This window comes from Neodiprion virginianus, chromosome 5 (assembly GCF_021901495.1).
Source record: "Neodiprion virginianus isolate iyNeoVirg1 chromosome 5, iyNeoVirg1.1, whole genome shotgun sequence".
In the NCBI taxonomy this organism is placed as follows: Eukaryota; Metazoa; Arthropoda; class Insecta; order Hymenoptera; family Diprionidae; genus Neodiprion; species Neodiprion virginianus.
In genome coordinates, this window is record NC_060881.1 from 20,006,876 (window position 1) to 20,034,634 (window position 27,759).

Sequence of the window (27,759 nt, forward strand, 5' to 3'; positions counted from 1 at the left end):
TTCCCAAATCACTCTTTCGGCCTATTGGATAAAAAAATTGAACGAGGATAGGTTGGATTCGGTTTTTTCTTTTCACCAAGGATGAAATGGTGGGTTACAGGCCGAGTGGCGAGGGACATGTTTATAATCTTTGGCAAATCGACAATACGATCTCGAAGGGGGTATTTTCGAAGTGTGGATATGACGCAGAGAGAAGTCGGCGCATGCACGTACATTCGGATAAGGGTTCCCACAGAGGCGGTCGTGCGGAGTTTTATATATTTTACGATATACCGAGCAATTTGACATCTCGCATGAAGCATAATTCACGCGAGCTCCAACCTCCGAGAGCTCGATCCTCGAGCCTCTCTCGTACCATCGAGCGTGCGAGCGTGCGAGCGCATCGAAACCATTAGAGAAACAGTCTTCATAAATATAGCGGACAGCGAATCCTCCGGACCGCTCGTTCGTTTTATCGTTTTTCTTATTCCTCCTCATCCCTTTTCCCCCCGCCACATCCGACCGAACCTAACTGCCTACGATTTTTTATCCTCGATCACGACGCTCAATTGCTCTACGGATTCTTACACACTTGTTCGTATTCTCACCCTTTTACTCGTGATCCGCGCGTGACGTTTTTTCTCTTAATGAAATCTTTTCGATTGTCTAAATCGTAATTTACCGGAGTTGTTTTTCTTCAACCGCTGAACAGTTTTTCATAATCCACGTACCTACGATTTTATGCGGTCCGGTATTGCAAGTTTCGCTTCATCGATAGTGGTGAAATTGAACGAGGCTGAAACTGTTAACGTTATATTGTAACGAATCACGTTTTAAAAAAATCGTTATTTCGTGATGTTAGGAATGTCTGAAATTCAGTAAACCGCAAAAAATCAAAACAGCTCACACTTCGAGAACTTGACTACTTTAAAGTCACTATAAAATTGCGAAATAGTGATTTTTTCATGCAATGTTTCGTTACGTCAACGCTACTAACTTCAACCTGGTAAAATTTGAATGGTTTCCAAACGCTCAATGACGTCAAACAACAACAAAAACAGCAGCATTCGTGTTCGTTCAACAAACTTCGCAAACTTTGGGATCCTAATCCAAATCCAAAAACATCCGGAATCCAAATTTGTGAAATCAATTTGTACCGCGTGGACGAAATTTTTTGTAACTCGAGATGATTTTGGTGCGCATGAGCGCGATTTTACTTCCCAAGATACCGACGTTGGATAATTTGAGACAAAAGAATCGTTGGAGCTTCTGAATGAGGCGAAAGAATTTCTTTCCTGAGACAAGGATGATCGCTGTATTATATACGTATATATTAGCCAGCCTAGCGCCGTGAATTCCGTAAGAAAATTATAACGTCCTACGGGTCTTAATAACCACACGACGGTACGCACAAAAGCTGGATATCAGGTTACGAAATTAAATTACGATGCGAGTCCTGGTGCCCTCGGCGTCAAACCTCCAAGCATCCAATGAATTTGACGCGGTGCTGCGTCCCCCGGGATTCGTGCATTTCACTTCTCTCTCTCTCTCCCTCTCTTTCATTTTCATACTTTCTCATCGTTAAGGTGGAGGCCGCAACCGTTGCAGCACCCCTCAAGTCAACCTTTTGTCCAGTTTCACGCACAGTTTTGGGACACTTGACCCAAGGCCCAGGAATTATTCTTTTGTTTTCCGGACCAACAGTTGCCGCAAAGGTTCTTATTTTCCGGGAAGAAATATATTTCCAAGATTGAGAAACTTTTCCACCATTTGTGATCAACTTCGTAATATTCTTCATTCATCGACTCGACCTCCAATCTCTTCAACTACATATTCAATTCGTGACTTAAATCCAACTTTGAGCAAATTTCGGACAGAAGCTTTTGATAAACCAGGTATACTGTATTGTTCGAAAATTATTTTTCGTCTACGTCAAAACACCAATCCGTACCACTTTTTGGCCGTGACCTCTGACTACTCGTCTCAAATGAATATGACCACAATTGGATTAATAGCACTAAGGTGACCGTATAACCGGTAGACTGTAAAAAATGACGGTGTTAAAAATTGATCGAAATTAGCCGATGTGGACTATATTAAAACAATTTGTCTGGTGAATTCCAAAATTCGACATCAGTTGCAGATAGTGTTATTTAATACCAAATTCTATATAGTTTATAGAAGTCCACACCGAGTTTCTTTTCAAAGTGTCATACATTTTCGGAAATGCAATTTCGATCAGACCTTCCGAGTATGGGAATAAAATTTTTGTTTCCATGTTTCTTTCTCTCTCTCTCTCTCTTTTTCTTTCTTTCTTCTCTCTCCGCGAGTCTCTTTTTCCCTTCTTCTTCTTCTCCTTACGGCTGGTTGTGAAAACGGGAATTCGGCGGTACCTACGTACGGTTCGCCTCGTGCTGGTTCTCGGAGACTGAAGCAGCGGACCTGGTACAGGCTGAACTGCATAAGCAGTGGGCCATACTAACGACCTATGTAAATGTTCTATGCGTTTGTCCTTCTCTCTTATCATTTTATCCTACTCCCACAAGAGGTATACGGGGAACGAGAGGAGAGAGCGTGACAGCGGAGGAGGGAGAGAGAGAGAGAGAGAGAAAGGGACTTCTTGGGCCCTGCAGCATTCCTGCTACGGGCCCGACCCGCGACCCGCGACCCCGACCTGCGCCCCCTAAATCATCCACCGTGGCTAGCTGCGATATTGTTTTTTTGTCTTTTATTATTTCTTGTTTTTACTCATTTGTTTTTCTCCTTTTCCTTTCTTTTCTTCTCTTACGTTTTGTTTTTCTTTCTTTTTTTTTTTTTTTTTTTGTTTTCTCCTTTTTATTTTTCTCCATTTCGTATACACCGTTTATTTATTTCCCAGACTCGCGCGAAGACAACTGAGCCCCGTCTTGATAGCGCGCGCCGTGTGTAAAATGTGTTAAATTCACCGTGAAAAAAAAAAATTTCACTACGATTTATCTCTGAAAACAATTTTATCCGACGAATCATTTTCACTCTTTTTCTATTTTAACGTTACCGGAATACAGAGACAAGCGAAAGTTTGGGAATATTCGTAAAATGTCGAGCTTTTCATCGGAAATAATTACGGCTACTACAATAATGGATTACAACTTTCCTTTATCTGATGTCTTGATTAATTGGATTTTTCGAAAAGTGCAGATACATCGCAATCCAAATTGATCGAACTGTTCTCGGCATTTTCACACTTATTTCATGATTTTCGGTTTATTCAATTCCTCCTAGAAATATCAACGCTAATTCTCCAGTGCACGGAAAATAACACTAGGCAATAAACAACCCTGTACGTACGTATGTATGTAAATAAATTTCCAATTAGACAAGCACGAAAGATACTCTAGTCGATAATAGTGATCGGGATTTATCGGGGATCTGTTAAGGCCTTGACTGAGTTATGTAAATAAGAAATAATCGTTTTATTTATCATTCTGGTGAGAAAAAATTCTGTCTGAGCTACCAGAACTCGTCACGGTATGAAAAACATGTGATATTCGGTAGTGTCAGGTATATTTTTCGTCCGAGGTATACACATTCATTTCCCCGGGTGGGTTAATCTCGGATGATCACTCGACCAAATACTGACCGGCTACTGTAGCTGACGGCACTGTAAGGTACACAGAGTAAATCTTTTCTAAATACCTAGCCCAGCCCGGAGCTTGACAATGGCTTGCTAACAAGCAGGAAGCTCCTTTCCCTCGTCGGCATCTTAACGTTTGGCAGGAGGTGAAAAGGGGAAGGTGCGTGCATCGGGTAGCAAGCAAACACTCTTTTCTCTCCGCACGCGGTTATAATGCTCGGAAAATACTTTGTGCGGCAGCGATACAGACACTCTCTTCAATGATCCAGGGTGTGCGAAAACCCCGAGCTTACGGACTCTCCTTCAAGGGGCTGTAGGTATAGCGCATGAAACGCCGTGCAAACTCCGCATCTCTCAAGCACTTCGGGTATTAGCTTTTATACCCCGGCCACCGAAGCTCATTCTGTGTCGAGGACCGCCGCATGCGCCAAGGACCCTACCGAAAATTAGCCCATTCAATACTATTTGCAAACACTTACCCTCGCCCCGAACTCTTACTGCTCTGGCCTCGTTTCTTACGTCAAGGGTGCTTCCGGGCTTCGTTTATTATTACACTGCTCGCTCTCAATTATTTTGACTTTTGAAATCACATCCGTCATAGTGATTTGCTCGGGGTGTATACAATTTATCCTTTTTTTTTCCCCCCATGTCGATCTATTAAGGATCTTCATAGTTTATTAAATTTTTCAACCTATCCTAACCTAACCTAATCTGATGTTTGGAAAATTCTTGAGGTTAAAATAGAAGTTTTTTCCCCATTCTAACCTAATTTTGAAGTCTGTGAAAATTCTTAACCTAAGAAAACAGGTTTCTTCCTAATACAATTGAATCTAGAACAAAGTTTAAAAAGTTGTTGAGCTTGATTCAATGGGTTTGAAAAATTTTGACGTAAGAAGGTACGTTTTCTCCTAATTTAGTCTAACCTAAAGTAATGGTTAAAAGATTCGTGAGCTTGAATCGGAAGTTTTTTCCTAACCTAGCCTATGATATTCTGAAAACCGCTAGCCTTGAAACAAGTGCTTTCTCCTAATCTAACCTGAAATTTGTGATTACTTTTGCTGAAAATTAGAGAATCTATGTTCTTTGGAATCTCTGTGAGGAATTTTCTGACGAAATAATGTAAGCTTGAAGAGCTGGCTGAAAATTCGCGTCCGCTTAAGAGATATACAATCATCTCTGATTCCCCGACGGATACGCGAGACACCGTGACAACTATATACACTTGGACAAGTAGCGATGGGAGGAAGAAATCTTGACACCGTATACGTGTTTAAATTTATAGCTACACCAGCTCCGTTTTGCGTGTCAGTTGTGCAGCAGCAGCGCGGTATGTGCTTTAAGGGGCAAGTTGGCAAGACGACGAGACGAGGCGTCGTTGTTAAGTCGTAAAAGGTGATCCGCTTGTCGCCTCTGTTGAGCAGATTTACGAGAATTTTTTTAATGCGAGAATAGAGGAGGAGGCCCGTGAAGACCAACTACACCGAGGTCAAGATTTTCCGGAAATCGACATCCAAGAATCCGGACTTTAAGGGCCCGTTTTCATCAGTGGGTCACGTTCTTGACGCTCTCACTGCTTTACCAGAATTTTTCCAACTGGCCCTGATCCCGGCCCTGGTAACTCGAGATACGCGGTCCGCATACCGTTCCGGTGGCACCCCCATCTTTTATGGAGGTAGTTTCAAAAATCTCAAACTCTGATCTCGGCTCGGTGGCACTCGGTCTGGATCCAGAAGACCAAAAGCTCACGCGAACGCTGAAAGAGAAAAACTGACTGATTGTCGGTGGATCCCTGTGCAAGCATTTACATGCATGCGTGCCCCTCATAGTCAGGCCTGCTTTACGGTAGCCGGGACTCGTTTCACGGCCAAACTCATCCTGCGTTGACCCGGTGCTACCGGCTTTCCGGAATTGAGATGGAACCCGATTTCGGACGAATCGTCGCAACCGGGGTTCGGATCGGGTCTCGGCAAACAAGAAGGACTGGATTGAGTCGCTGTTTCAGTGCTGCGCTTTTTAAAGAACATCAAGAGGCGGGATGTTATAAAAGACCTTCGAAGTTCTGAACAGGAATCACGGTTTATAATGAAACGGTTTTTCCGAGTTGGCACTGTAATCGCGGTCCATCGAATTCGAAACACCGGACCAAGAAAATACTGAATATCGGTGCAAATTTGCTGGAACTCTTTTTGGGAATTTTTACAAATATTAGTAATCTTCGTAATCTTAATGCGAATGTCCTGAACCAAAGTGAAACTGGTCACTGAAACGGTATTCCTTCCAAGTCGACATTGTTGATCATATTTGATTAAACACGGATTGCCAGATGAAGAAAACACAATTGAACATCCTTAACGAATTTCCGAGACATTTTTGTACTCCTCAAATTGTTGCCGTGCGTCTTAACGCCACTTTGAGTTACAAGCGACGGAGTTTAATCGATTGTGAATCAAGATTGACCTTGAGCTTTGGATGGTCGATGTAAGGTCAGGACTGAGATTGTAGTAGGAGAGGATTGAGAAGGACGAGTATGAGGCGGAGCCGCGTGGTTGAAAAGGATACTCGTAAGTGCGCCCCGTCGGAGAGACGAAGAGAGAGTCCGCGGTAATCGCAACGGATTACAAAACCACCCGGGGTACTTTTATTGAATTCAATTGCTCGCCGCTGCGCGGGGGGTCGCGAAGCAAACAACCGGTGACCTTCGTTTGAGGTATAATTTGTTCGAAGGATCCAAACTCTGATGATAAGAGAATGATGTCATCAGGCATGATCGGGGTTAGTGCTTTTTGAGGTTGTTGAAAAGCCGGGTATACTTGATTTTCACCAAACCACGCGCGGTTTGCGGCTTGAGGAAGTGAGAAAAAGGGAGAAACGGCAACAGGGAGGAAGAAAACTGGGATGAAAAAGAACCGCAATGCAACTAGGTGTAGTGTGCGTGTTTTGTGGACTACCGTCGCTCTTCGTGCCCCGATCATTCCGCCATGTTGGCTATGAATGGGAGTGCGCGATCGGCAGATGGTTTCTGGTGTGGTAATTCGAGTGTTTGTCTGTTCCTTCCAATGCGATGAACTCGCCGCCCCTCTTCTCGCCCTCTCGCTCTTTCGGAGCTATTCAAGGTGCATACCTGCGTGTATACAAACATACACATTCGATCCGTATCAACACATGCGTGTAAGCTTCTTCGGTGCGCATCCAGGGAATATCAGGGAAAGAAAGAGACGGAGAGAGAGTCCAAGTGAGGTAAAAAGGTTTCCTCGTCCTACCGGTTAATGTCTGGACCGGAAAAAGTGATCAAGTGATCAACTGCTTATTTTCGGTTGTTTTAAGCTTTGATCTTGTCGATTTAGGACACTTTATTATCATCAATATCGATACCGTTGAAATGTTATTCAATTAGATTCGGAACGAATTAGTCAAAGTTTCACCCAAAGGTGTGAATCTTCTTTTCTGTGCATCGTTCCAAACCTCTCACAAGCGTGGAGTTTTGTGACAGGAACTTCTGGCCTCTGAGAGAAACTGTACTGATTGTGAGCCAGATGCGCCGGTGGTTCTGAGAGATGAAAAAAGTGGCATTCTCAGTATCTCGGTTTGTAATCTGGAGTCAATATCTGGACAATTTACAAATAGTCAATTTATCTTGACCCAATATCTCTGGTGGGTAAAAATTCGTGGACTGTGCCGACGGATATCGTCAAGGATCTCGAACTTCTGGGTTATCTAAAACCGATCTAAACTCGATCCTCGCGTCACTGGAGGTGTCGGAACTGGCGCAAGTAGTCAGTCAGCCGGGATTAGGGGTCCTGTAGGAATTAGCCCTGTGTCTGTGTTTACAATTTTATCTCAGACGGCTCGAGATACGCGATGAGGATCTGGGATAGCTAATGCCGAACGAATAACGGGAAGATTATCCACTCGAGAACCTCTGTCAATGGGGGAGGGGGTCGGACTAGCGTGGCTGCAAGGTTGGCAACAATGTTTCCGTGGCCCTGCAGTGTCCTCGGTGCACAATAGTTGCGAAAATCATCCATTATGCCGGTTCGGTACGCTGCAGCCCGCCGGACAATGCCCAACGCCCATATATCATTCGGCGCGGGTTTCCAAAAATCCTCTTCTTCAACGAGCCGAGAGAGCCACTCGCCTTCTCACTGGCATGAAAATACCCTCGGCACATTGGCAGCGGCGCGCGGCGTCTCGGCCTTCTCTATTTTCCCTCTAGCTGCAGCCCGACTATCCGTTTCTTCTCTTCTTAAGATTTCTCGGAAAAAGAGAAAACCCTGCCTGAGAATTACCGTCCCTGCATTCTCTTCGCAAAAACTACACGGAGTCAGACGGTACGGGCACTATTACAATTAGGTACTCGGAACCAGTTCGTCTCGAAGTCGGACCTTCGAATCTATCCGGCAAAAAATGCAAACACGACTTCGGTTGAACCACACCGTCAACCTATGAATCCAGAGTTGAGCCAGGTCAAGATACGGAATCAAATACCACTTTGCTCGATTTTAAACCCAAACCGTGACTTCGCTCGGTTTTTATTACACCGTCGACTCGTACGGTACCTTTATTCAAATCAAATCAAGTTCCTGGTAAGTACCTACGGATATTCAAAAGGCGGTATTCTTTTTTCATTCAAATTGAATTACACACTCGAGTCGTAACAACTCATCGTCAGCTTACCGTTGATGATAAACTATGATGTCGGTTAATTTGGATTGCACCATTACTACAAGCTACGAATTTGCGTAATTTCAAACACAACCAATGACAAGATTTAGGTAAATTTTAATGACTTTCTTCAATTCCACAGACCATTTCCGTCAATTGCAGCTCTGTTCAAATTACATACTTCTAAAACTTTCCGACTAACAATATAATTTACTGCCATCACATAAAAATTGCGAATTCACTCGTGCTTTACCGAACTTTACAACCATATTATATTTTTGAGGTCGTGAGCTTGTGAACGCCTGATTTCGAGTCTCACAGCAAAAACAAAAAAAAAAAAAAAAATTTGTTGATGTACCGAGAAATCCTCTCTTCCTACTGTCTGCAAGGAAACAGAAGAGTATCAATCACTAGAATCATTAATAATCTCGAGTTATCCCGTTGCTGAAGATCACGCCATCTTGTAACGGGCCAGGATTTTGGTTTTTCAATAAGTGTTCCAAATATATGAATGTCTCAAATGACAGGTTTTGAAAGCACCCTTTTTGAAAGATACGCATAAAGAAAGAAAAAAAATTAAAAAACAATACTCGAAGCAAGAAAGAGTCGCGCGATAATCATCGATACGCTCCGAAAGCAATTTCGAAAACAACAAGGCGTTATTCGATCACTCATTAACAAAATTCGCGGTGTATACATGCGGTCATTACGGAACAACACGAGTCATAAAAGAATCGGGCCCATTAAGCCGGCCATCGGACGGATCAGGAACGAGCAAACGGAACAAACTGAGCGACCTTTTCTTATTCTGTCTGCCAAACGAGATAGTGATCTACATTTTTCTAATCCAGTCATTTGTGCCCCGGTATATAGGCACCCATACACGCGTCTTGGTCCCCATATTCAGCCCGGGAACCTCTGATTCATACCGTCCAATCCGACGGCGGGCTGCGCGCTTCGCTGCGAGGAACGGCACGCCGGGCCGGGGCTAAAACGATTATAATAACTATTTTATCCCGCGCTGATCTGGGCCATTGTGTTCCCCATTCTGAGAGTCATAACACTGCGGCGCATTGCTCCGGGCACGCGGGCCCCGAGACTTCGGGTAAACTTATGGGTTGCACACCCGGTGTGCTGGAATCCGAATTTGACAAGTTTCGAATTCGGTTTACAGCGTGCAAGAAATACAACATTGCGCTGAATCCGAACACTGTAAACAGTTTTAATATTTGTGCGTCATACTCTGGCATTCAAGTCACTTCTCAAAATGTCGCAATAATTCTACACGAAAACTGTTCCTTTCGTTATCTTCCCAGATTCGATTGCCTGTTTGTAAAAAATTTATACCGACACTGTATTATTCTAGAAGGAATCGTTGATTACATACACCGAAAATTTTCCTGCGTTAAAGAAAGATTGTTATTCTACATAGGTTATTACAATTATATTGTAAATCAAGGGATTTTTCTTCATTCTCGATTAGAATTTACTTGCGCGAAGTTATCCGTTGTAATTGTTCTGCGAATAAAACTCACGGTAAATGTAGGGCAAAATAATTATTCTCTTAATCGTACTTATTATTCTATACGCACCTCTGTTCTTTCGTACGAAACATTACTCCCCGCCTTTTAAATTTACATGTATGTTACATGAATTCTATTCAGCGCATCCATCGTATTCCACACTACGATGTTCTGCAGAAAATCGTACTTTGCATTATCTTTATACTGACATTTTGTAGAGAACAATAATTACCGGAATAATTTTCATTCGGCATACTCATTAACGAATGAATAATGGCACTAATTGACGTTTGGACTAACTTTCCGCTTGAGAAACAATTGATTAAAATCAATCATTCGGTCTAGTGATTACAAACAATCGTGTAGAATATTATTTTCGTGTAGAATTATTCTACGATGTTTGGCACCGGTCGAGAACCGGCCACATCCAGCTATCAAAATTGTTTTTTTGATTCCAGCGCGATCTCTCTGACAAGACAGGCGATCAGGGCCCATAAGTGGATTTGAGTAGTTCAGGTAGAAAACTTGAGGGGGCAGCAGAGGCGCGGGTTGCAGGCGGTCGTCGTAGAACGCGACGCCAGGTCTTTCGGTGGTCGTTGCCGTCGGCTGCAATATTTCACGGCATATTGTTGCCATCTGCACACACAATCGACCCTGCCTACCCGACCCTCCCTCCCTCCCCACCCCTAAACAGTGCAGTGCCATCCTCGGCCGACAGAGAATAGAAGCAAAGCAGCTAAGGATAGTCACACTTTTATTTACGTACTATATTTATTTGCCAAACAGTGTGCGTGTGTGTGTAAATATATTTTACACATGCACGCAGACGCATCGCCGCTTCCTCGAGCAGAGAGAGATTGAGAGAGAGAGAGGGGGATCCCTCTCTCCATACACCCTATATAGCCGATTATTCTCTGCCCCGGACAGATTTGAGAAAAGTTATTAATTGTCTCGTTAAATCGGTGACACCCTTTGTCCAACTGTATACACACGCGTATATATGGTATATACTGTTATGTGTACCCATGCATATGTATACCGTATTGTGTACTCGTGGATATATGAATATTTTCTCGATCGCTCATCGGATTACAACTCCGAGTCAACCCTCAACTCAATTCCAATCTCTTGCTGAATGATCGTAATATCGAAACATTTACGACTGGCTCTTTGGGCGAAAAGAGAATCCAATTTTTATACTTGTGCGAGACAAAACAGAAAATTATCACGCGGTATTTCTTTTTCTATAAAAGAAAAAAAATTCATTCCGGGTGTTAACACGCAATTCAATTTCGCTGATTTTCTAATGATCTTCTCCAGTGGCTTCAATTTGCGTTTGATTGAAAGACGGAAAAAAGAATTACTTGATTACTTTATTGTTTCTCTATTTTTTGGGTATATAAAACTTTTGTAATTGAAGGCCCTATTGACTGAAACACTTATAATAACCCTGCTCAATAATTCCATTGTTTCTTTTGGTTGCTACATCCTACATGCAAGCATTTTTGCATTCATGAATTATGAAAATAGATTCTAAATGCGGAATGGGTTAGTAAATTCCTGAAACTTTGTAGAGCTCATTTAAATGCACGAAATATCAAATGTATCTCTTGGGGAACACAAACAGCGGATAGTTGATAGCAACTCGGACAATAGCCGACTAAATAAACGCGAGGTGAATACTAGTAAAAAAAATCTAACGATAGAAACGTCGCTGTTCAGTTCTGACTATCTTTTAGTCTAAATCCGAGAAATTAGCATGTAGAAACAGAACCGAAAAAATTATTGCAGAAGAAAACTTGACGGACCATTTGCCGGGGTGAATGAAACGCGTGAAACATATTTAGGTATGCATATTTTTCGCTGTATAAAGGAAGAAGAAAAAAAAATCTAAAGAGAAAGGAAAAAAAATAAATTCGCGAAGCTTGCGCGGTTGTACCAAGTGAAATATATTTTCCACTCAACTTCCGGTGAAAATAAATAAAGTCCCGCTCTACCCGTGGCTCTGACCCTCTCCGAGCTTCTTCCACTTGCCTCTTCAATCTCGATATTTTTTACCCCGCAGTTTTCTTTTTTCAACTTCCTTCCTTTTCTCACTTTTACTCTTATATCCTTCGGGCCGTTTTATATTTCCCGCCCTTTCCTCGGGGGAAAATTCAGTCCATACTCACAGTGTCGTGGAGGAATCCCCGGGAGTAATATTTATGATTCCAAGCTTAGGAGTAGGCGTGCAGTTATAAATCCTTGCCAAGGATTTTTTTCCTTCGGGTTATTGTAGAAACTCGAAATACACTCTGCGGAGAATTCTGATCCAGCTGTCAGACGTCCGAGTAATATCTTGTTTGAAAAAGGCAACGGCTTCGATAATTAATTAAAATTTTCCACTCTCTTGTTTATTTCCAGGAGAGAAACCATTCAAGTGTGAATATACCGGGTGCGAGAGGAGATTCGCGAACAGCAGTGACCGGAAAAAACATAGCCATGTTCACACCTCGGACAAGCCGTACAACTGCCGGGTTTCTGGATGCGACAAGTCATACACCCATCCAAGCTCTCTGCGCAAACACATGAAGGTACGTGCAAGAAACAATCGCTGCTAAACCTGTGAGAATAAAAATTGGGAGCAAAATCTTCACTGCGAGATTTATACCGAGAGAAAACGGGGAAACTTAGCAGACTGAGTTACTGGCTGCGCATGCGCAAAATAAGTAAATCCTATTGGTCGGTCCCATATTTCTGTTTGCAAGGCAGGGGGGCCAACTTACTCGACGTGGAGAAAGAGATTTCAAATTCTCCCGTATCAAGTGGCGAATTGATATTACGTTTTTACGATGAATTGTCGCAGTCATCAGCCATCTTTTTTTTGAAAATAAGTTTTTATAGCCTCCATAAATCACGACATCAACTATTTAAGATCGGTACGCGACGAAAAAAATTAAAAATTCCCATCATCTCCATAACCATAATAAACCGAGTCTGATAGATGAAGCTTGAGGTGGCCAGCCTGCATAAAAAGACGGCAAAGCTGCGCATGCGCAGTCAGACATTTAATCTGCTAAGTTTCACCGTTTTCTCTTGATACGAGCGCGTCAATCCACCGTTGAGAAGGAGACGAACGACGGTGGAACACCTTGATTTTGGCCGACCGCTCCGGGGTAATTTCCTATTAAGATTCCGTAGCCATTCGCGCGTGAACCACAGACAGCATCGAAAACGCCTCTCATCCTCGATCCGAAGAATCTCCAGAGGTCCGAGATCCGGAGATCGGGATCGCGGGAAAAGAGAAGAATACAGAGAGACAGAGAGAGAGGTGTATGCGCAAGCTACGACTGTACAACGAGTCACAAATCCTGGGACAAGTGTGACGCTCATGATGAATTCGAGTCGCGTGATTTAAACGCCGGCTAAGTCGAAAATATTATGATTCTCTCTTTTTTACCCTTTTTTTTCTTCCTGCTCAGATCTTGTCTAGCCTTACGACGGATATTTTGTTCGCTGAACTATAAGAAGACATGGACGAAGTACGTTTATTTGATTGGAAACATTTATTTGACTTAACGGTAAAGAAATCTTAGTTTATTCAGAATTGCTGCGTCCAGATGTTAGCCTGCGCATTTCTTAGCAATTTATTTCTGCTGCTACTTCCGAAGACGATCGTTCATTTTCAAATCCGCGACTTGCAATTGTTGCATCACATATTTTTCAACTGTTATGAAAACAATGAAGAACACAGATTTCAGATTTACCATGTGTTTCTAATTTGAAACACTCGTTTCAATATATAACTGAGTCTGAAATTTATCATAAGGCGGTAAATTGTCGATCATCTTCAGAATTCAAATATCAATTTAACACTCTCGAAACACTTTTGCGCAAAACTCTGTCCACTCAGGATAATAAAACTACTATCTTGGTTTCTATAATCGTAGTATCGAAATGATACAAAAGTTAAACAATAATATAAAAAATCCTAGACAGTTGTATCTAAAAAGAAAACTGATTCCTTATTGTATTTTTTAACCTTCGTGGATTTGATTTATCGAAATAAACTATCGATAGGTTTGTCGGATTTTGGGAATGACTCAATATTAGCTTAGGTAACCTAAAATCATCAGCTGATGGCAGTTATGGGCGCCATATTGCTTTTTTAATCTCAAGTGGTAAATTACGATTGCGATCATTCGAAATCATGTTTTTCTATATTGCTGGAAGTGTAACGTTAATGTAACCTCTGCATTTCAATGAAACAGCATTACGTTGCAATTTTAGAATTGTCTAAAAGTCATGTAATCATTATAAAGCAAAGCATGTAAATTATATTTTGCAACTTCAACTCCTTTAAAATCGTCTTGAAGTTAAAAAAATTGCGTTTCTTTTTTCTTTTTTTTTTGCATGCATCGTTACATCAATCTAACTTCAACCCGATATTTTTTCAAGTTTCGGTGTATTCTATTTACCCTTATAAAAAAAAAAACCTTCGACTTGGTGGTGAATGCGTACCCTAACTCATAAACAATATTAAATTCCCATAAAAAAAAGTTGAGGGATTTCTTTCCGTATGAATACAACGGAAGCCTTCTGTGAAACCAGCCGATCAACACTATCAAATATATAGACACGCGAGCCGCACTTTGAATACGTATCAATATAAAGGGTGCGTTCGCTATAATTACCTCTGAATGCTATCAATTTTTTATCTCTCTTTTACTGCCGAGTTCGTCACTAGAGAGTTCTGTCCTAGAGAGTTTTTAAGCGTTACCAACTAGATTCGGAACGCACCGAAAGTGTAGCTTCGGTTGCCTTTCCGCTGGCGTTGAGTGACAAGTTTCACAGAAAACATCCTGTACGGTCCGACAGTCGTTACGTATCATGTGTTTTCGGAGATTTGAAATCCGCCAAAAGTTGATTGGGTTGACTCACCATGTAATCGTCATCCATTGTCATCCATCTTCTCATCCCTCAAACGTTTCTGGTTCAACAGGTGCACGGCATGACGCTTGGAGAGGGAAAGATCGGAGGCGGTTACGAGAGCGAGGGTGAAGAGAGCAGCAGCAGCGGCGGCAGCCTCTCGGTGACGGGTCACACGGAGTCACCGCAGCCTCCGGCGGCGGTTCCAACGGCGCCGAGCAACGCGGCGCCTCACGCAGCCTCCAGAGGGCCGGAATTGACGGAGTGGTACGTGTGTCAGCCGCCGGTGGCGCCACAGCACAGCCCGTTGCCGGGACCACCGCCGCCTCACCATCTTAGCCATCACTTCAACCCGCTGATGCACCACCAGACGACTGCGTATTAACCGCGGCCTGGCTGATAGCCGCAAGGAGTTAAAGCGACGACGCTAAAACTCAGAAAACGCTTCATCCCAGTCGAAGTGGATGACCAGTAGCCAAAGATGGACGCAGAGTCCTGCAGCCGAGCGGATTTCGGCCCCGGGAAGAATTGATGCGGGAGAGAGGAATCGAGCGCAGATCGTGTGAGGGGCGGCTTTCAATCTTCGGAAACAAACTCTCACTCTGTATAACAACTGTTTTCGAATCGAAAGCACCTTCGGCGCTGCGAGATAATCGAAGGCGATCTCTGCGTGGACAGAGAAGCGTGATGCAGACCAAAAATAAACTTCGAACGATGCACGGGAGACCGAGCTTGGCCAAGATCGAATCTCGACGGTTTCCATTAACATTTTTGAGGCGCCCAAAATTGGCCCAGTTAACTTTTCAATATACTATCTGTTTCGAGTTTTTAGATGTTATAACCTCTCACAACGCGTTTGAAAATTTATTGTGCACCGTTCCTCCACCAATAATCTTACAGATAGATTTCTGTATTATAAAAGATTCTGACGTCCAGATTGGTTTTAAAAATTGACTGAAAGTTCCAGAGCTTCAGTCATCGGCATCGAGTTCGGTCTTCTGTCTCTAGTCTTTTTGGGCCCTAGCTTTGACGATGTTCGTGCGCAGATAATGTGATATGATGCTATTTGTGGTTTTACCCTCATTTTAAACAACCGTGGAAGAACAAGGCGTCTGTCCGAACTGAATGTTAAATCTTACTCAATTGTATGGAAATGGAAGGATTTTAAAGAGAAGGGGATTGTAAGATTACATAATTAATAAAAACCCGCTGAAGTTCAAGCGAAAAATAAAATTCATAAATCCCCCGCTTTTTATTCTCTACCCGTCTTATAATGTTCTCGCTCTTTTTAACTCAAATGTAATACGCTATTAATCCCCGTCTATACCTGTAACGGATGTACAATTTCAGCCATGTTTGTGCCTCAATTTGCTAATCAAAAACAAGAACAAAAAAAAAGACGAAAAGAAACAAAAAACAAAAAGAAAAACAGAATTAACTCGTAAACGAATCGATATAACAATAAAAATATCTAGCTGCAATTTTCCGTATAAAATATATAGTATATATACACATCCAGTAGAACCTCGTTTATCCGAGGTAATATGGAAAAAGCGTACCTCGTATAAGTGAATTCTCGGATAATACGGAAAACGTAGATAACTCAAGCCATCGCGATATTCTCTCGTTGATTCCAGAAACAGAACTGTCGCGTTTCCAGCTCGCAATTCAAACAAAGTAGCGATACAAGACTATTTGCTACACAAGCATAGCCGATTATACCGTTTTATCCGAGGTTCTCTATATTATCCGATCGTACACCTCAGTTAATGTGAAGTGCTCGAATGAGATGGATAATGCGGTACCTTAGTTAATCGAAGGTCGGATAAGCGAGGATCTACTATATATATACACGCAAACGAATAAATAAATATTACAAAAATTATACACAAATATATATATTATATACATACATATATATATATATATATATAAGTATACACATCGTTATAATATGTTGGACGCTGCTTGCACGAATCGAAAAAAAAAACAGCAAATTCACAAACTAAAAATTGTAAATAATGATTATATAAATTATGTACATATTTATCCATGTATAAAAATACACGCACACGCTATTACGTTACAAAAAATACACAATATGATTCCCGACGCGATTACCAGAATATAATACTGAAAAATTAACAAAATAAATAATATTATTAGTAAATTACAAATGATAATAGCAACAAAATTATAACAAAATTCAGAGAGAAAATATTTTCTAATCACGTGCGCGTAATGGAGTTAACTATCTAACAATGTAAATACCATTAAATATGTTATACATACATGCATATGTATATATATGTATATATATATGTGTGTGTGTGTGTGTGTGTAAATTATATTATGCAGATACCTAAATAAGTTTGATCAGCTAAGTGTTCAATGTAAAATATTATTGTACGACTGCTGTATGTGTGATATCTTGTAAATAGGAGCCCTATCATTTACGATTGAAGTAATATTATATTTTAGGTATTATTATAATTATTGATACTATTATTATCATCATTATTATTATTACGAATCATCATAATTATTACTATTACCCTTATTTTCTGTTGTGCATAATATTATATGTTAAGAAAGTGAAATTTGAAGCCAGCGAAATTGTACCATACGTTATTAATATTATTATAATGATTAGGGCAAAACAAAATATGTTTTTTTTTTTTTGAAGATCTTACAAATATATTGACGATTCGAAGTATATATATTGTACATTTATGAACATAGTTATTATGCGTCATTGAATAAGCTCTATGTAGAACCAGAATCATCATCTATTTATTGAGAAAACGAAAAAGAAATGAATCAAGTTTTTCGCAATACTTTCGTCAGGATCTTCTGAAAAGCTTGCAAACTTAAAATTACTTTATTTCAAGGTATATTCCAAAAATTTGGCTGTATCAAAGTCGGCAGAATTAGAAAACGTTTTCTTTCATTGGTAAGGAGCTGGTTATTAGTTGATGTTTGACCTACGATGATTTCGATTTCTCTTCTTTGAAAAATTTTTACCGGGCACAAAGAATATATTTCATTCTCTTTTAAGGGTATTTGAAATAAAGTGAATATTTCTCATTATGACAATTACGCTCTCTCAAGGAATTCAAATCAAAAAATAACGGCAAACTTCGCAGATCCGTAACGAACACAAGCCTTTATTTAAAATTTTACTTTTTTTTACATGGTTTCATTACAGATAATCAATATTCACAAGAGTCTCTATGCCACGGCCAAAATTACTAGGCCCAGGTTTTCTTAATAAAGTCGACAGCTCACTCTTCAATCATCATTACGGGTGCCGCAATGTTGTTTGATGTGACCTAGAGAGATGAAGGAAGGTAAGAGGCGGTCACAGTTTAAGATCTAATTTTTAGATGTTGATATCAAAAATGTTCTGGGGTGTACAGAAAGCAGGCAAACTAATGTAGATCAATAATTAACGATTAAGGATTTGGAATCAACTATGATAAAAATATACCAGTTTGTTTTCATCGAAATCAGTATTTGTTAATTATGTTAGAACACTGATACCGCCATTATGAATTCAACAGTATTTGAACTCCAAATTTGAAATCCAAAATGGAATCCCACGCAACATCGATGTACCGAAACTGCAATTTAAGACTCGAAAATTTTGGACACAAATTCGAAATGACAGGTTTTAAGAACCGGATAAACAATTTTTCCCTAGAAAACATGAAAGCTTGAAAAGCTCCGACGCTAAACTCACTTGTGGCATGACAGATGCGTCGGCAACACGAAGTCCGCTGATTCCAGAAACGCGTAGCTGAGGATCGACGACTGCCATGGAATCGGAGGAATTGCCCATCTTGGCGGCACCACAGTAATGATGTCCAAAAGCAGTGTCGTACTTGACAGCGCAAGCCCAATACTCGTCACTAGGGTAATCGTAGTCTGCGCATTCGGAAAGTGTCGTGGTGGACAAAGTTAGATTCCAGGCCTTCAAGGCGTCAGTTTCAGCCAATTTCAAAGCCAAGTTGACACCGCTGACCAAACCATCAACATCTTTCTGCTCACCCAGGAAATTTCCCCAGAAGACGGGCTTGTCAGTGACGTTGCTCGAACGCAGGGTGATGTTTCCTGCATAATGGTAATTTATGATAGGTAACTTCGTTCCCTTGAGTCCCTGTATAGCTTGAACAATTCCTGAACGATTTCACATCTCACTAGACTTTCCATAACTTTCTGCACTCGGGTGCTGAGGATGGATTTTGCTCAAGCGTAACGAAGTAATAGAGCTTCTTTGTGCCGATAAGAATTCGTCCAAACGTGAAGTTGGAGTGCAAAAAGTTATGGAGAGTTAGATTGCATTCGAATTTTGTAGTGGAGCATCGAAACAGCCCAAAACTTGAATCAGTGATCGATAGAAGTCCATGTAACACTTGGTATTTTGGAAAGGGCAAGACATTCTGTCCTTCGGACATCAGTCTAAACTCTAACCAGCAGATTGAGTCGTCCATTCCTAATTTTGCCGTATCTCGATGGAATTTGAAAGAGAAACTTCTGAAGAATCGGTAAAGTGATTTTAACAATGAACGAACCTCTGCTGACGGGGTGCTGCCATCCAACGGATATGCTCACGTTACGTTTTCCTGAGCTTTTAAGGGCGTCGATTTCACCAGGAGCGCAACCTGACTGGTAACCAGCAGGATTGAGCTGTACGTTGGGCCATTCATCAGTGGTATCGTTGTTCGGCAAGACGCCTACAACCTGAGTCAGTCCAGTGGATGACAAACGCCCGGTTCGGAACGTGAGGTACTCAGCAGCAACAGCCCAGCTGTCGTCGTATTCGTCGAGGTCGTTCAAGGTGAAGCTTACAGGAAAGTTCGGATGGTCATGGAAGTTTTCGCCAACACCAGGCGAGTCCTTAACAACCGTGATGTCGAAGTTCTCCAGCTCCTTCTTGGGTCCGATTCCGGAGTGCTTAAGGATGAAGGGAGTCTTGAGGGCGCCTACGGAGAGAACTACCTCCCTTGATACATTGACAGTACTCACCTCGCCGTCTTGCGGAGGATATTCAACTAGTAATTTGCCGGTCGACGCTCGAAAGAAATATAGCAGAAAATAAATAGTCCGCTAGGCCATTGGTGTATACTAATAAGATTCTACCGGGTGATGCTTTTAGTGACGTTGATTGATATTTTCAACTACATCAAATTGTATTGGAAGTCGCTGTTTCGAGATATCTATCTCCGAATAGTATAAAGCATTTTTCTTACGGTCTATCGAATATTGATGGTATAGCCGAGTATTGGGTACTACATTCAATGTACGAATGTCTGAAGAACAGTTAGATACTGTGCTCACGTTACAACTCTCAGCTCGTGTTTCAGCAAAAGCAAAACTCTACATGATAAAAAATATCTACGGAATCCTTGGCTGATATATGCATCATATTAGAAGCCACTGATGACTACACAAAACGGAATGAATTCCATTCGTACATACGGACGACCAATTTATGACATCCTTCTCTTGTCATTCGTTGAATGCGTCACCAGTGCCACGGATATCTTGGTTCTAGAATTCGGGGTCAGGTCAGCATTACCTTGTAGTATTCGACTCCGTACGTTGCGTTATTTTCGATCAACACCCTGGTGACGGTGGTGTTCAGTGAAATATGAAGATTCGATCTGTGTCTAATGGGTCGCAGATACGCGGCAGCATTGCTGCGTCTCACGCCTTTCTTGTTGGAGGCTTGACCGATAGTGAAACCAGTGAAGTGGGCCCCGTTGAGGTCCTCGCTGACGCCGAAACCCGCCTCTACAGAAGCATTAAGTATCGCAGCCGCAAATGGAGGTTGGTACGGGAATCGTTCAACAGACATTGGTCCACCGGTTGCGTGATACGCAGTGCCAACATCATCGATTTCCCCGTTATCTTCTCCCTTGAGGAAATACGGCAGTACCTCGTCGTAGCTTCAGCCTTCGGCACCAAGCTCAACCCACTTCTTTTAGTCGGTCGGGTTTCCTCGCAGATATATCATTCCGTTTTGGACCGTGTTTCCACCGAGTAGAGAACTTTCGCACCAAGAACAGTGCAGATGCCGTCTGTCGAGAGGCAGGCACTCTCCTCGGTAATTGTTTCGTATCCATATTCGATTTCACCTGCGTGAAATGATTTTGGTAAGTTTTGTGAACTTCGTCGTCGGCATGGCTCGTTAAACTACGACGTGTTACAAATACGAAGGCGAAAAATTCTGTACCACAGAAGTACTATTTCGGTTTTAAAATTACGCATTTTTATATGCAAATATTCAATATGGTGATAAATGACTCGTCAAATATAACACTTACGGATATAGGTATTGCAATAAATTAATTCAGTTTATCTTCGGCTATACATACACTTAGCATTTGATGCCACTAATGTAAGTCTGTGACTCGATGCAGAGTGGAAGTGGAGGATTTTTGCTGAGCTTTTAAAGCAAAGCTGACAGGTAAATCTCCACCCCTCCTGGCACAATTTATTTGCTCAATTATGATGTAGTAATTGAATAGCTGTGTACACACAGCTTGACTTACACACGTAAGTCAATAGTTTCCATCGTCGGATGACGTAATGCGTGATTAATAATAGATGGAAAAAACACTCGGTCTTCGTTGAACTTTCGTAGTTTAACAGCTGTTACAAATTGTATTGCCTTTTTGGCTAACCGCTCTCCTTATTCTTATCTGATTTGGATATTTCCTGTATTACCAGAGAAAGATTTATCAAAATTCAAATGTTTTCTCTTCCCAGGACCGAAGTCGGCAGGAACTACACTCTGAACACGTTCCAAAATCATTATCTACGTTTCGAGCTACACAATGACTCAATTTTCGGGACAGTCAAATCGAGGGATGAATGGCTGTGAGCCTAACCCTGCAGTTCAATCATCCCAAAGCCGTTGAGCATAGCTGAGATAAGATCTGGATCAGCTGGGAGTATTTTATTGCTATCCTGATATCCGAGTGCAGATGGACTCGTGAGATAATCGATCCGGATCCTAGACTAGCTATAAAACGCTTAACCCTGCGGACGATTTGATTAGCTGGAGGACGCGGCCGGGTACTCAGGAATTTTGGGAGGGGTTGAATTGAGACGAGACCAAGAACTGGCCTTTGAGGATGCTTTAACGGTCACTCACTCGTATAGTGGTCTAAAGAATTGCGAGTGATTGAGGTCGTGACTGCATTAAGCGATTGCAACTGGCAAGTTACCACAAGACTTAATTACTAGACCTTGTTCTTGACTTTGAACCGATTTTGAGTCGAGATACCGCAACTATCAACACGACTTCGAATGACTGAGAGCAATGACCAATGTTGCATACATTACCGCATAATACGTATGTACTAACCAACAGAGTCGCGTGAACAATTTTTTCGTGTAAAACATAATTATAGTCACATACTAAAGTCCCATGACGATATGGCACGATTTATAAATATGTACATGCATTGCATGTTACACTTGGAGAAATTTTTCTTTCTTTTAATTCAATATATGTATCAACGTAAAAGCAATCCCGCATTAAACGTTTCAAAATCTAATAATACAAATATTGATTTCTAGAAAAAGACCGACCGACAGTTACCGTCGGGCTTGAAATAGTTACGAGATCCTTTCAGATACCGACCTCGAGGTGTCCTAGATTCCTTGATTACGTGATTGATGACATTTTCTATTACTGACCGTACTTTATTTCATTTCGTTTTCGTTTATTTTCACTGAATCAAACCATGCTCAACCCTTTTTCACGCGATTCACCTGCGTTTTTCCTTTTCGAATCTATTTTAGGTCCTATTTTACCGATCGATTCGGTGCGTCACCTTTCTTTCGTTTCGTAACTTTATTGAACGCAAGAGTTAAAACAATACCGGAAATGGTAAAACTAAACCAGGGTCAAATATGCACAAGGTATGTACTATGAAAATGCTAATTTTTATCTGGATATTCGTTTATTTTTACTAATCATAATGATCAGTCAATTATAATTTTTGTGACAATACACAATCACGTATTTTTCTAGATTTTCCGTACAGAGCATTAACTTGGGACGTTTGTCACTTGATATTAATTTCTGAACCTAAAACGACCTCTCTACGTTAGTTGACGTTATCCGACAGTACTTGAAATTTGGCACCATTTCTGGAGATATCTCTTGAGGTAGGGTTTGAACTGTGCGTTGGTATATGAATTAACATTCTTAATTCCTTCAAGACCCAACACGCCTGCATGCCTCACTACCGAAATAAGAACGATCGGCAAGTAAGTACTAAATTATGCAACAACGTTACAAATATCCCGTCATAGGCATATTTTGCACATGCAAACATGCAAATGCACATAATCAGATGTCTGTGTATGAGTAAAAATCGTAATAGTCAACATCCATTTAATTGTTTAAAATTTGAATAAAATATAATCAAGTATTTTTTTCACCTGCTCCAATTTAACCCCTTCCTGTTTTGGAATTATCTCAACTGGTTATTATATCAGCAATTAGTTGGAAGAAAAACTTCATGGCCTCTGTTTCATAATCCATTTATTAACCTTCCACTTAATAATAAGAATGAAACACCGGAATATCCAATGCAAACAGAGAACGCAGGTGTTACTGTTTACTGTACAAACTTTTGGAGAGTTCATATTTCAGGTCCGTATTACACAACGTGCGATAAAACGTTCGTTGAATATACGTACATTAGACTGCCTAAACAAAACTGTATTTCTTTTTCACTTCGGGAAATCATAGCTTGTGAGATAATATAATAGCGAATAGAAAATCTCGATGCGGCAACGGTTAAAAAAATTGCACCGCGGTTTTCTTTCGCGAGGTTCAATATTACGTCAAAAATTATGATTTCATGAAGTGGGAGATCGAAACGAAAAGTAAAGTTTTTTTTTTAGGCAGACTATGTAGTACATATTAGTTATTACAAGCACATGTGATCAATTTAAACACCGTTCATCGCGCAACTGCGACGTTTCTTTCTCTCTTTTTTCGCGTTGTGTATTCATTTATTTATTTTTTTATTTTTCTCGTTATTATTCAGATGGAGGATAAGAGTTATTGATAACGCCATGTCACGATTCTAAAGGTGAACGCGATAACTCGAATAATTTGTTTCCTCACGCACGCACGCATAATGAATGCATGCACGCACTCGATTAGCGAAATCGCAATAACGTCCACTTCGATTGTATATCTGCATTGAATAATTATGCAAACGTGCAATCTGCTTCAAAAAATTTAACCTACTGAATAAAAATCGGAAGTTACCGTAATATTTTTTTGAGAAGAACTATTCATATCGGGCCGATTATTACTGACCAAAAATAGTCAAATCAATCCGGATGAAATCAGTGCTTCCAAACATGGACAAATATAGAAAATAAAAATAATTTACCATCTTTTGCTATCAAAGTTCACGTACCGTTAAATGAACAAGTACACGCAACTTATAATCATTAAGAAAAATTAGACACTGATCCAGCCAAAGTGGAAAACGTTTTCAACAGCTGCGAGCTGTTTCGGAATAGCTACCAACTGTAGCAATGTATTTTTCAGCACACAGAATTCACCAAAACGAATCCAACGAGCCCAAGCTCGCTAAAATCGGACGAACCGTTCCGGAGATATCGCAGTTTGATTGAAGCTAATCGCGCGCGAATAGCCAGACTTGTGTTCCTCACGCTGCACAATATCTCGTTGCAGTTACCGATCCAAAATCTCTAAGCGCGATATCTCACGGACGGTTCATCCGATTTTAGCGATCTTGGGCTCGTTGGATTCGTCTCAATATCCGCTGCAAGTGAAGAGCTCAACAACCGCAAAAAAAAAAAAATCTCTGAAGGTATGTGTATTGTGAAAAAAACGCGGTCAGCTCTCGTGATACGCGCCTGGCTTGTGCAAAGTTTAAGGCGCCGCTGAACTGGCTTGTCTGTCATTTAGTTGAACGTTGAACGCTCAGAAGCGCTGTAGTGCTTATGACGTCACGAAATATATATATATGACAAGCCAGTTCAGCGGCACCTTAACATCTTGTGCACTGGATTTCCGTCTATCTTCTTTCGACAAGCCGAAAATTCCAGACAAACCACGTTCGTGCGTGTGTATTACGTATATGTTGTACAAGGTGGAGCACGCAGGGAAACGTCCGATTACCCATACCCGCGTACCGTAATAAACGTCTGTGTAAATTCCGAGCTAGTTAAGGGGGCATAAAATCATAGAGAGACCTGTAGAGCTCGCGCGCAGGACGATTACCCCGTCTTGGGAAACGTGAAATTCATAAAGTCAGGCATTAAAGCTGTTGGGTCCCAAAACCGACGAGTAATCGACTATCATCTCCACTTTTCACGAGCGAGAAAAAAAAAAGAAAAATGAGTATGGTTTTATTTGACACTTTGCTTGTTCCTCACTTAGGTACATTAATAATTGTAACTTTTTATGTGAATATTGAAGATATTTTATCGTGAGTAAAATATACTCGGGAAACGAGAACGCGCATGTCAAGATACGTGCATATCGTATTCGGTTACACGATTTCAGAGTGAAATCTTGTGATCTGTATATGATAGAATCCCAAAAATTGAAAACGCAAATATAAGCTCTAGAGTTGGATAATTGATGTGTTAAAAGGAAAAAAGGAAAGAATTAACGTCTTAAAACTAATATTCAAATCCCGCGGTTATGGATACATGTATGGAGAGTGAACGCTCTCTAGCACTATGTGGCTCTTATAATATTATTATAAATTATTTATTTGCATTTCTAAATGATCCTTGAAAAATCACCCGGTATTATGCTAATCCAATGATTAACATAGAGAGACCCTGCCATAATATTTCACCTTGCTTATACCGTTGAAGCTTGCTCGCTTATAGCTGGCCTGCAGCTTACTCTCCAGCTCGCTTGTGAGTCCTACAGCAAATGGGCTGGGAGTTTTGGATCCTGAAAGTGGACTCCTCAGCCTCGATCAAATCGGTAAAAGAATGTATGGGTTCAGTTTTTGATATCATGTCATTACATATTGAGGAATAATCGTTTCCAAAATCTGCGGAATTAAGAGCTGAATTGCTTTTTTTTTTTTTTTTATTTGAGAAACATAAGCTTCGTAACTGAAGTAAGTTTGAGAAATTCAAAATTCGGATAGTTTGGATGATGTGTGAAATCCTGGAAGCCGTAAAATGAGGACTGTTTAAACTGAAAGTTGTATAAAAGCAGAAGATTCGACTTTACTATTACGAAAATTCGAAAAATTGTTTTCGAGGAAGAAGTTATGGTTATTTTTCTGCCGATCAGTTTAGATAATTTTTGATTATCGCAACGTTGAAATGACGAATTTTAGATTTTTCGAATCGTACCGCAAAGTTTTACAACAGGATTCCAATCGCATTATGCAATCACATCGATAGCTTATCATTTTGAAACTAGTCTACAATACGAATGCGCAATAATGACAGTGAATTTGCTATTAAAATTTCGAAAAGCATAATGGCAATGATGAACAGTGTTTTCTCTGAATTAGGAAAAGAAATGCTATATGCAATTCACTGAAAACTTGTCTGAATATCATCGCAATTTCAAGAAGACAAATCTAACAATAAGACAGATCTGAAACACAGGTATAAGAAAAAATATGCCCGAAGGTTAACGTTTTCTTGTGCCAGTGCTTTCTGTTGTAAAAATATCGTAATATCAAGTTTTTAGCTGCTAAAACCTGCAGTCAATTATCTCAATGGCATTTTGTGATTTTTTTAAAGCAGCAAAAAACTTTTTTTATAAATTGTTTTTAAAGTCAAGCTATGTTTCGTAAATTCAATTCAGTAAACTTTCGGAAATGATGTTGTTTAATTTTTAATTATTTGTGTGAAACGAAGTAACACTACGTGTTCTTTGGATTCAAATTTATACATCCAAGGTGCACAACTTCTGTAGTTTTTGGTCATAAAACCTGTTCAACGTACCTAAATTTTGCGGGGAAAAGTTAGGGAAATTTTATTTAAGCAAAATTGTCGCCACTCTGATCAAAGAATATATAAAATGATAGTATCTTGGAAATTACTGAATATGAATACAAAGACACGAAAATATTGACGAAGTTGAATTTGCACTCGATTTATCGGTTTACCAAAATCCGGGACTTGGTTTAAAAAAAAGAAAGACCGTTTTTGAACATGTCGGCAACTTTCTCATGATTTCAAGAATTTCGTCCATACACGATTGCCAAAAAACGGCACGGGCTCAAGCGTAAATCCAGATTACAGACGAATTGTTCCGGGAGTGTGTGAAGCCAAAGCAAACGAAACCCGTAAGCTATCACGTAAAATGTGAAAATGTATCGTGGAAAAAAGAAAGAAATAAGGAGATAAGTATGAATGAAAGAAAAAAATAATTAATACTCACCTCGTGTTTGTTCAGCATTCGTGGTGATATTCGTGTATATATACATATACCCGCTATTTATTAACGATTAAGAAAAGACAGAGATTATGATCACGGGCATTTAATTATCCACGGTCAGTCCCTCGGGACCCCGGCTGATGCATGGACTGGAGCTCGCCGGTTTGGAGCTTGGACTCGAGTCGGACACCCGATTAAAAATATGACAAGCATTCATTTCCCTGGTCATAAAATCATTAGCATAAGAATTCCTCTACCTGGGGTTCCCGCCCCTCCTCCTTTTCCTTTTCCCTTTTCCTTTTTCCTCTTCGTTTCGTTTTCTCCTGTTTTATTATCACTCCGCCTAGGGCTTGGCTAGCCGCCTTTTCGAACTGATTTATAAACATATAATTTGACGTGGGAGGGGCATGGCTACCATATAATGATACCTTCGAGAACTAATTATGTTTATGCCGTTTACTCTGCCCCGCCGTACCAGCCGACCTCTGACCCTCGACGAATCACCGAACCCATCCGAAGCATCGGGGAATATTTCCTTCCCAATTCCTCTCCACGCCAATCAAGAAATCAATCAAGCAATTAACCGGTACGATAGACGTCATTATCCAAGCTAGGAAACTTGGCATCAGAAAACACCAACGAGCTTC

At 40.7% G+C, this 27,759-nt stretch overlaps 2 protein-coding genes across 2 annotated transcripts in view; one reads left to right on the forward strand and one right to left on the reverse strand.

Moving 5' to 3' along the window:
• Positions 1–16,123, forward strand: part of LOC124305167 (pair-rule protein odd-paired-like) — a 31,687-nt gene extending 15,564 nt beyond the window's left edge. The window contains exons 2-3 of the mRNA XM_046764271.1: positions 12,181–12,350; positions 14,759–16,123. Coding sequence (XP_046620227.1) covers positions 12,181–12,350; positions 14,759–15,070 — 482 coding nt within the window. The 3' untranslated portion in view covers positions 15,071–16,123. The remainder of the gene's footprint in view (positions 1–12,180; positions 12,351–14,758) is intronic.
• Positions 16,124–17,809: 1,686 nt separating this feature from the next.
• Positions 17,810–20,200, reverse strand: LOC124305592 (glucose dehydrogenase [FAD, quinone]-like). Its single transcript, XM_046765171.1, has 4 exons — positions 20,167–20,200; positions 19,260–19,760; positions 18,428–18,798; positions 17,810–18,017 (listed from the first exon to the last, which is right to left on the reverse strand). The coding sequence occupies exons 1-4, from the start codon at positions 20,198–20,200 to the stop codon at positions 17,970–17,972; spliced, it is 954 nt and encodes a 317-aa protein (XP_046621127.1). The 3' UTR covers positions 17,810–17,969.
• Between the last annotated feature and the right edge of the window lie 7,559 nt (positions 20,201–27,759).

Bases quoted from the DNA above. Each gene is read 5' to 3' on its own strand.
- LOC124305592 (XM_046765171.1), bottom strand. From the start codon at position 20,200: ATGACAAGAGAAGGATGTCATAAATTGGTCGTCC. The intron at 19,761-20,166 runs GTATGTACGAAT...ATTTCTTTCGAG, and splicing joins ATGTCATAAATTGGTCGTCC to CGTCGACCGGCAAATTACTA. The intron at 18,018-18,427 runs GTGAGTTTAGCG...TCATCTCTCTAG, and splicing joins ACGCATCTGTCATGCCACAA to GTCACATCAAACAACATTGC.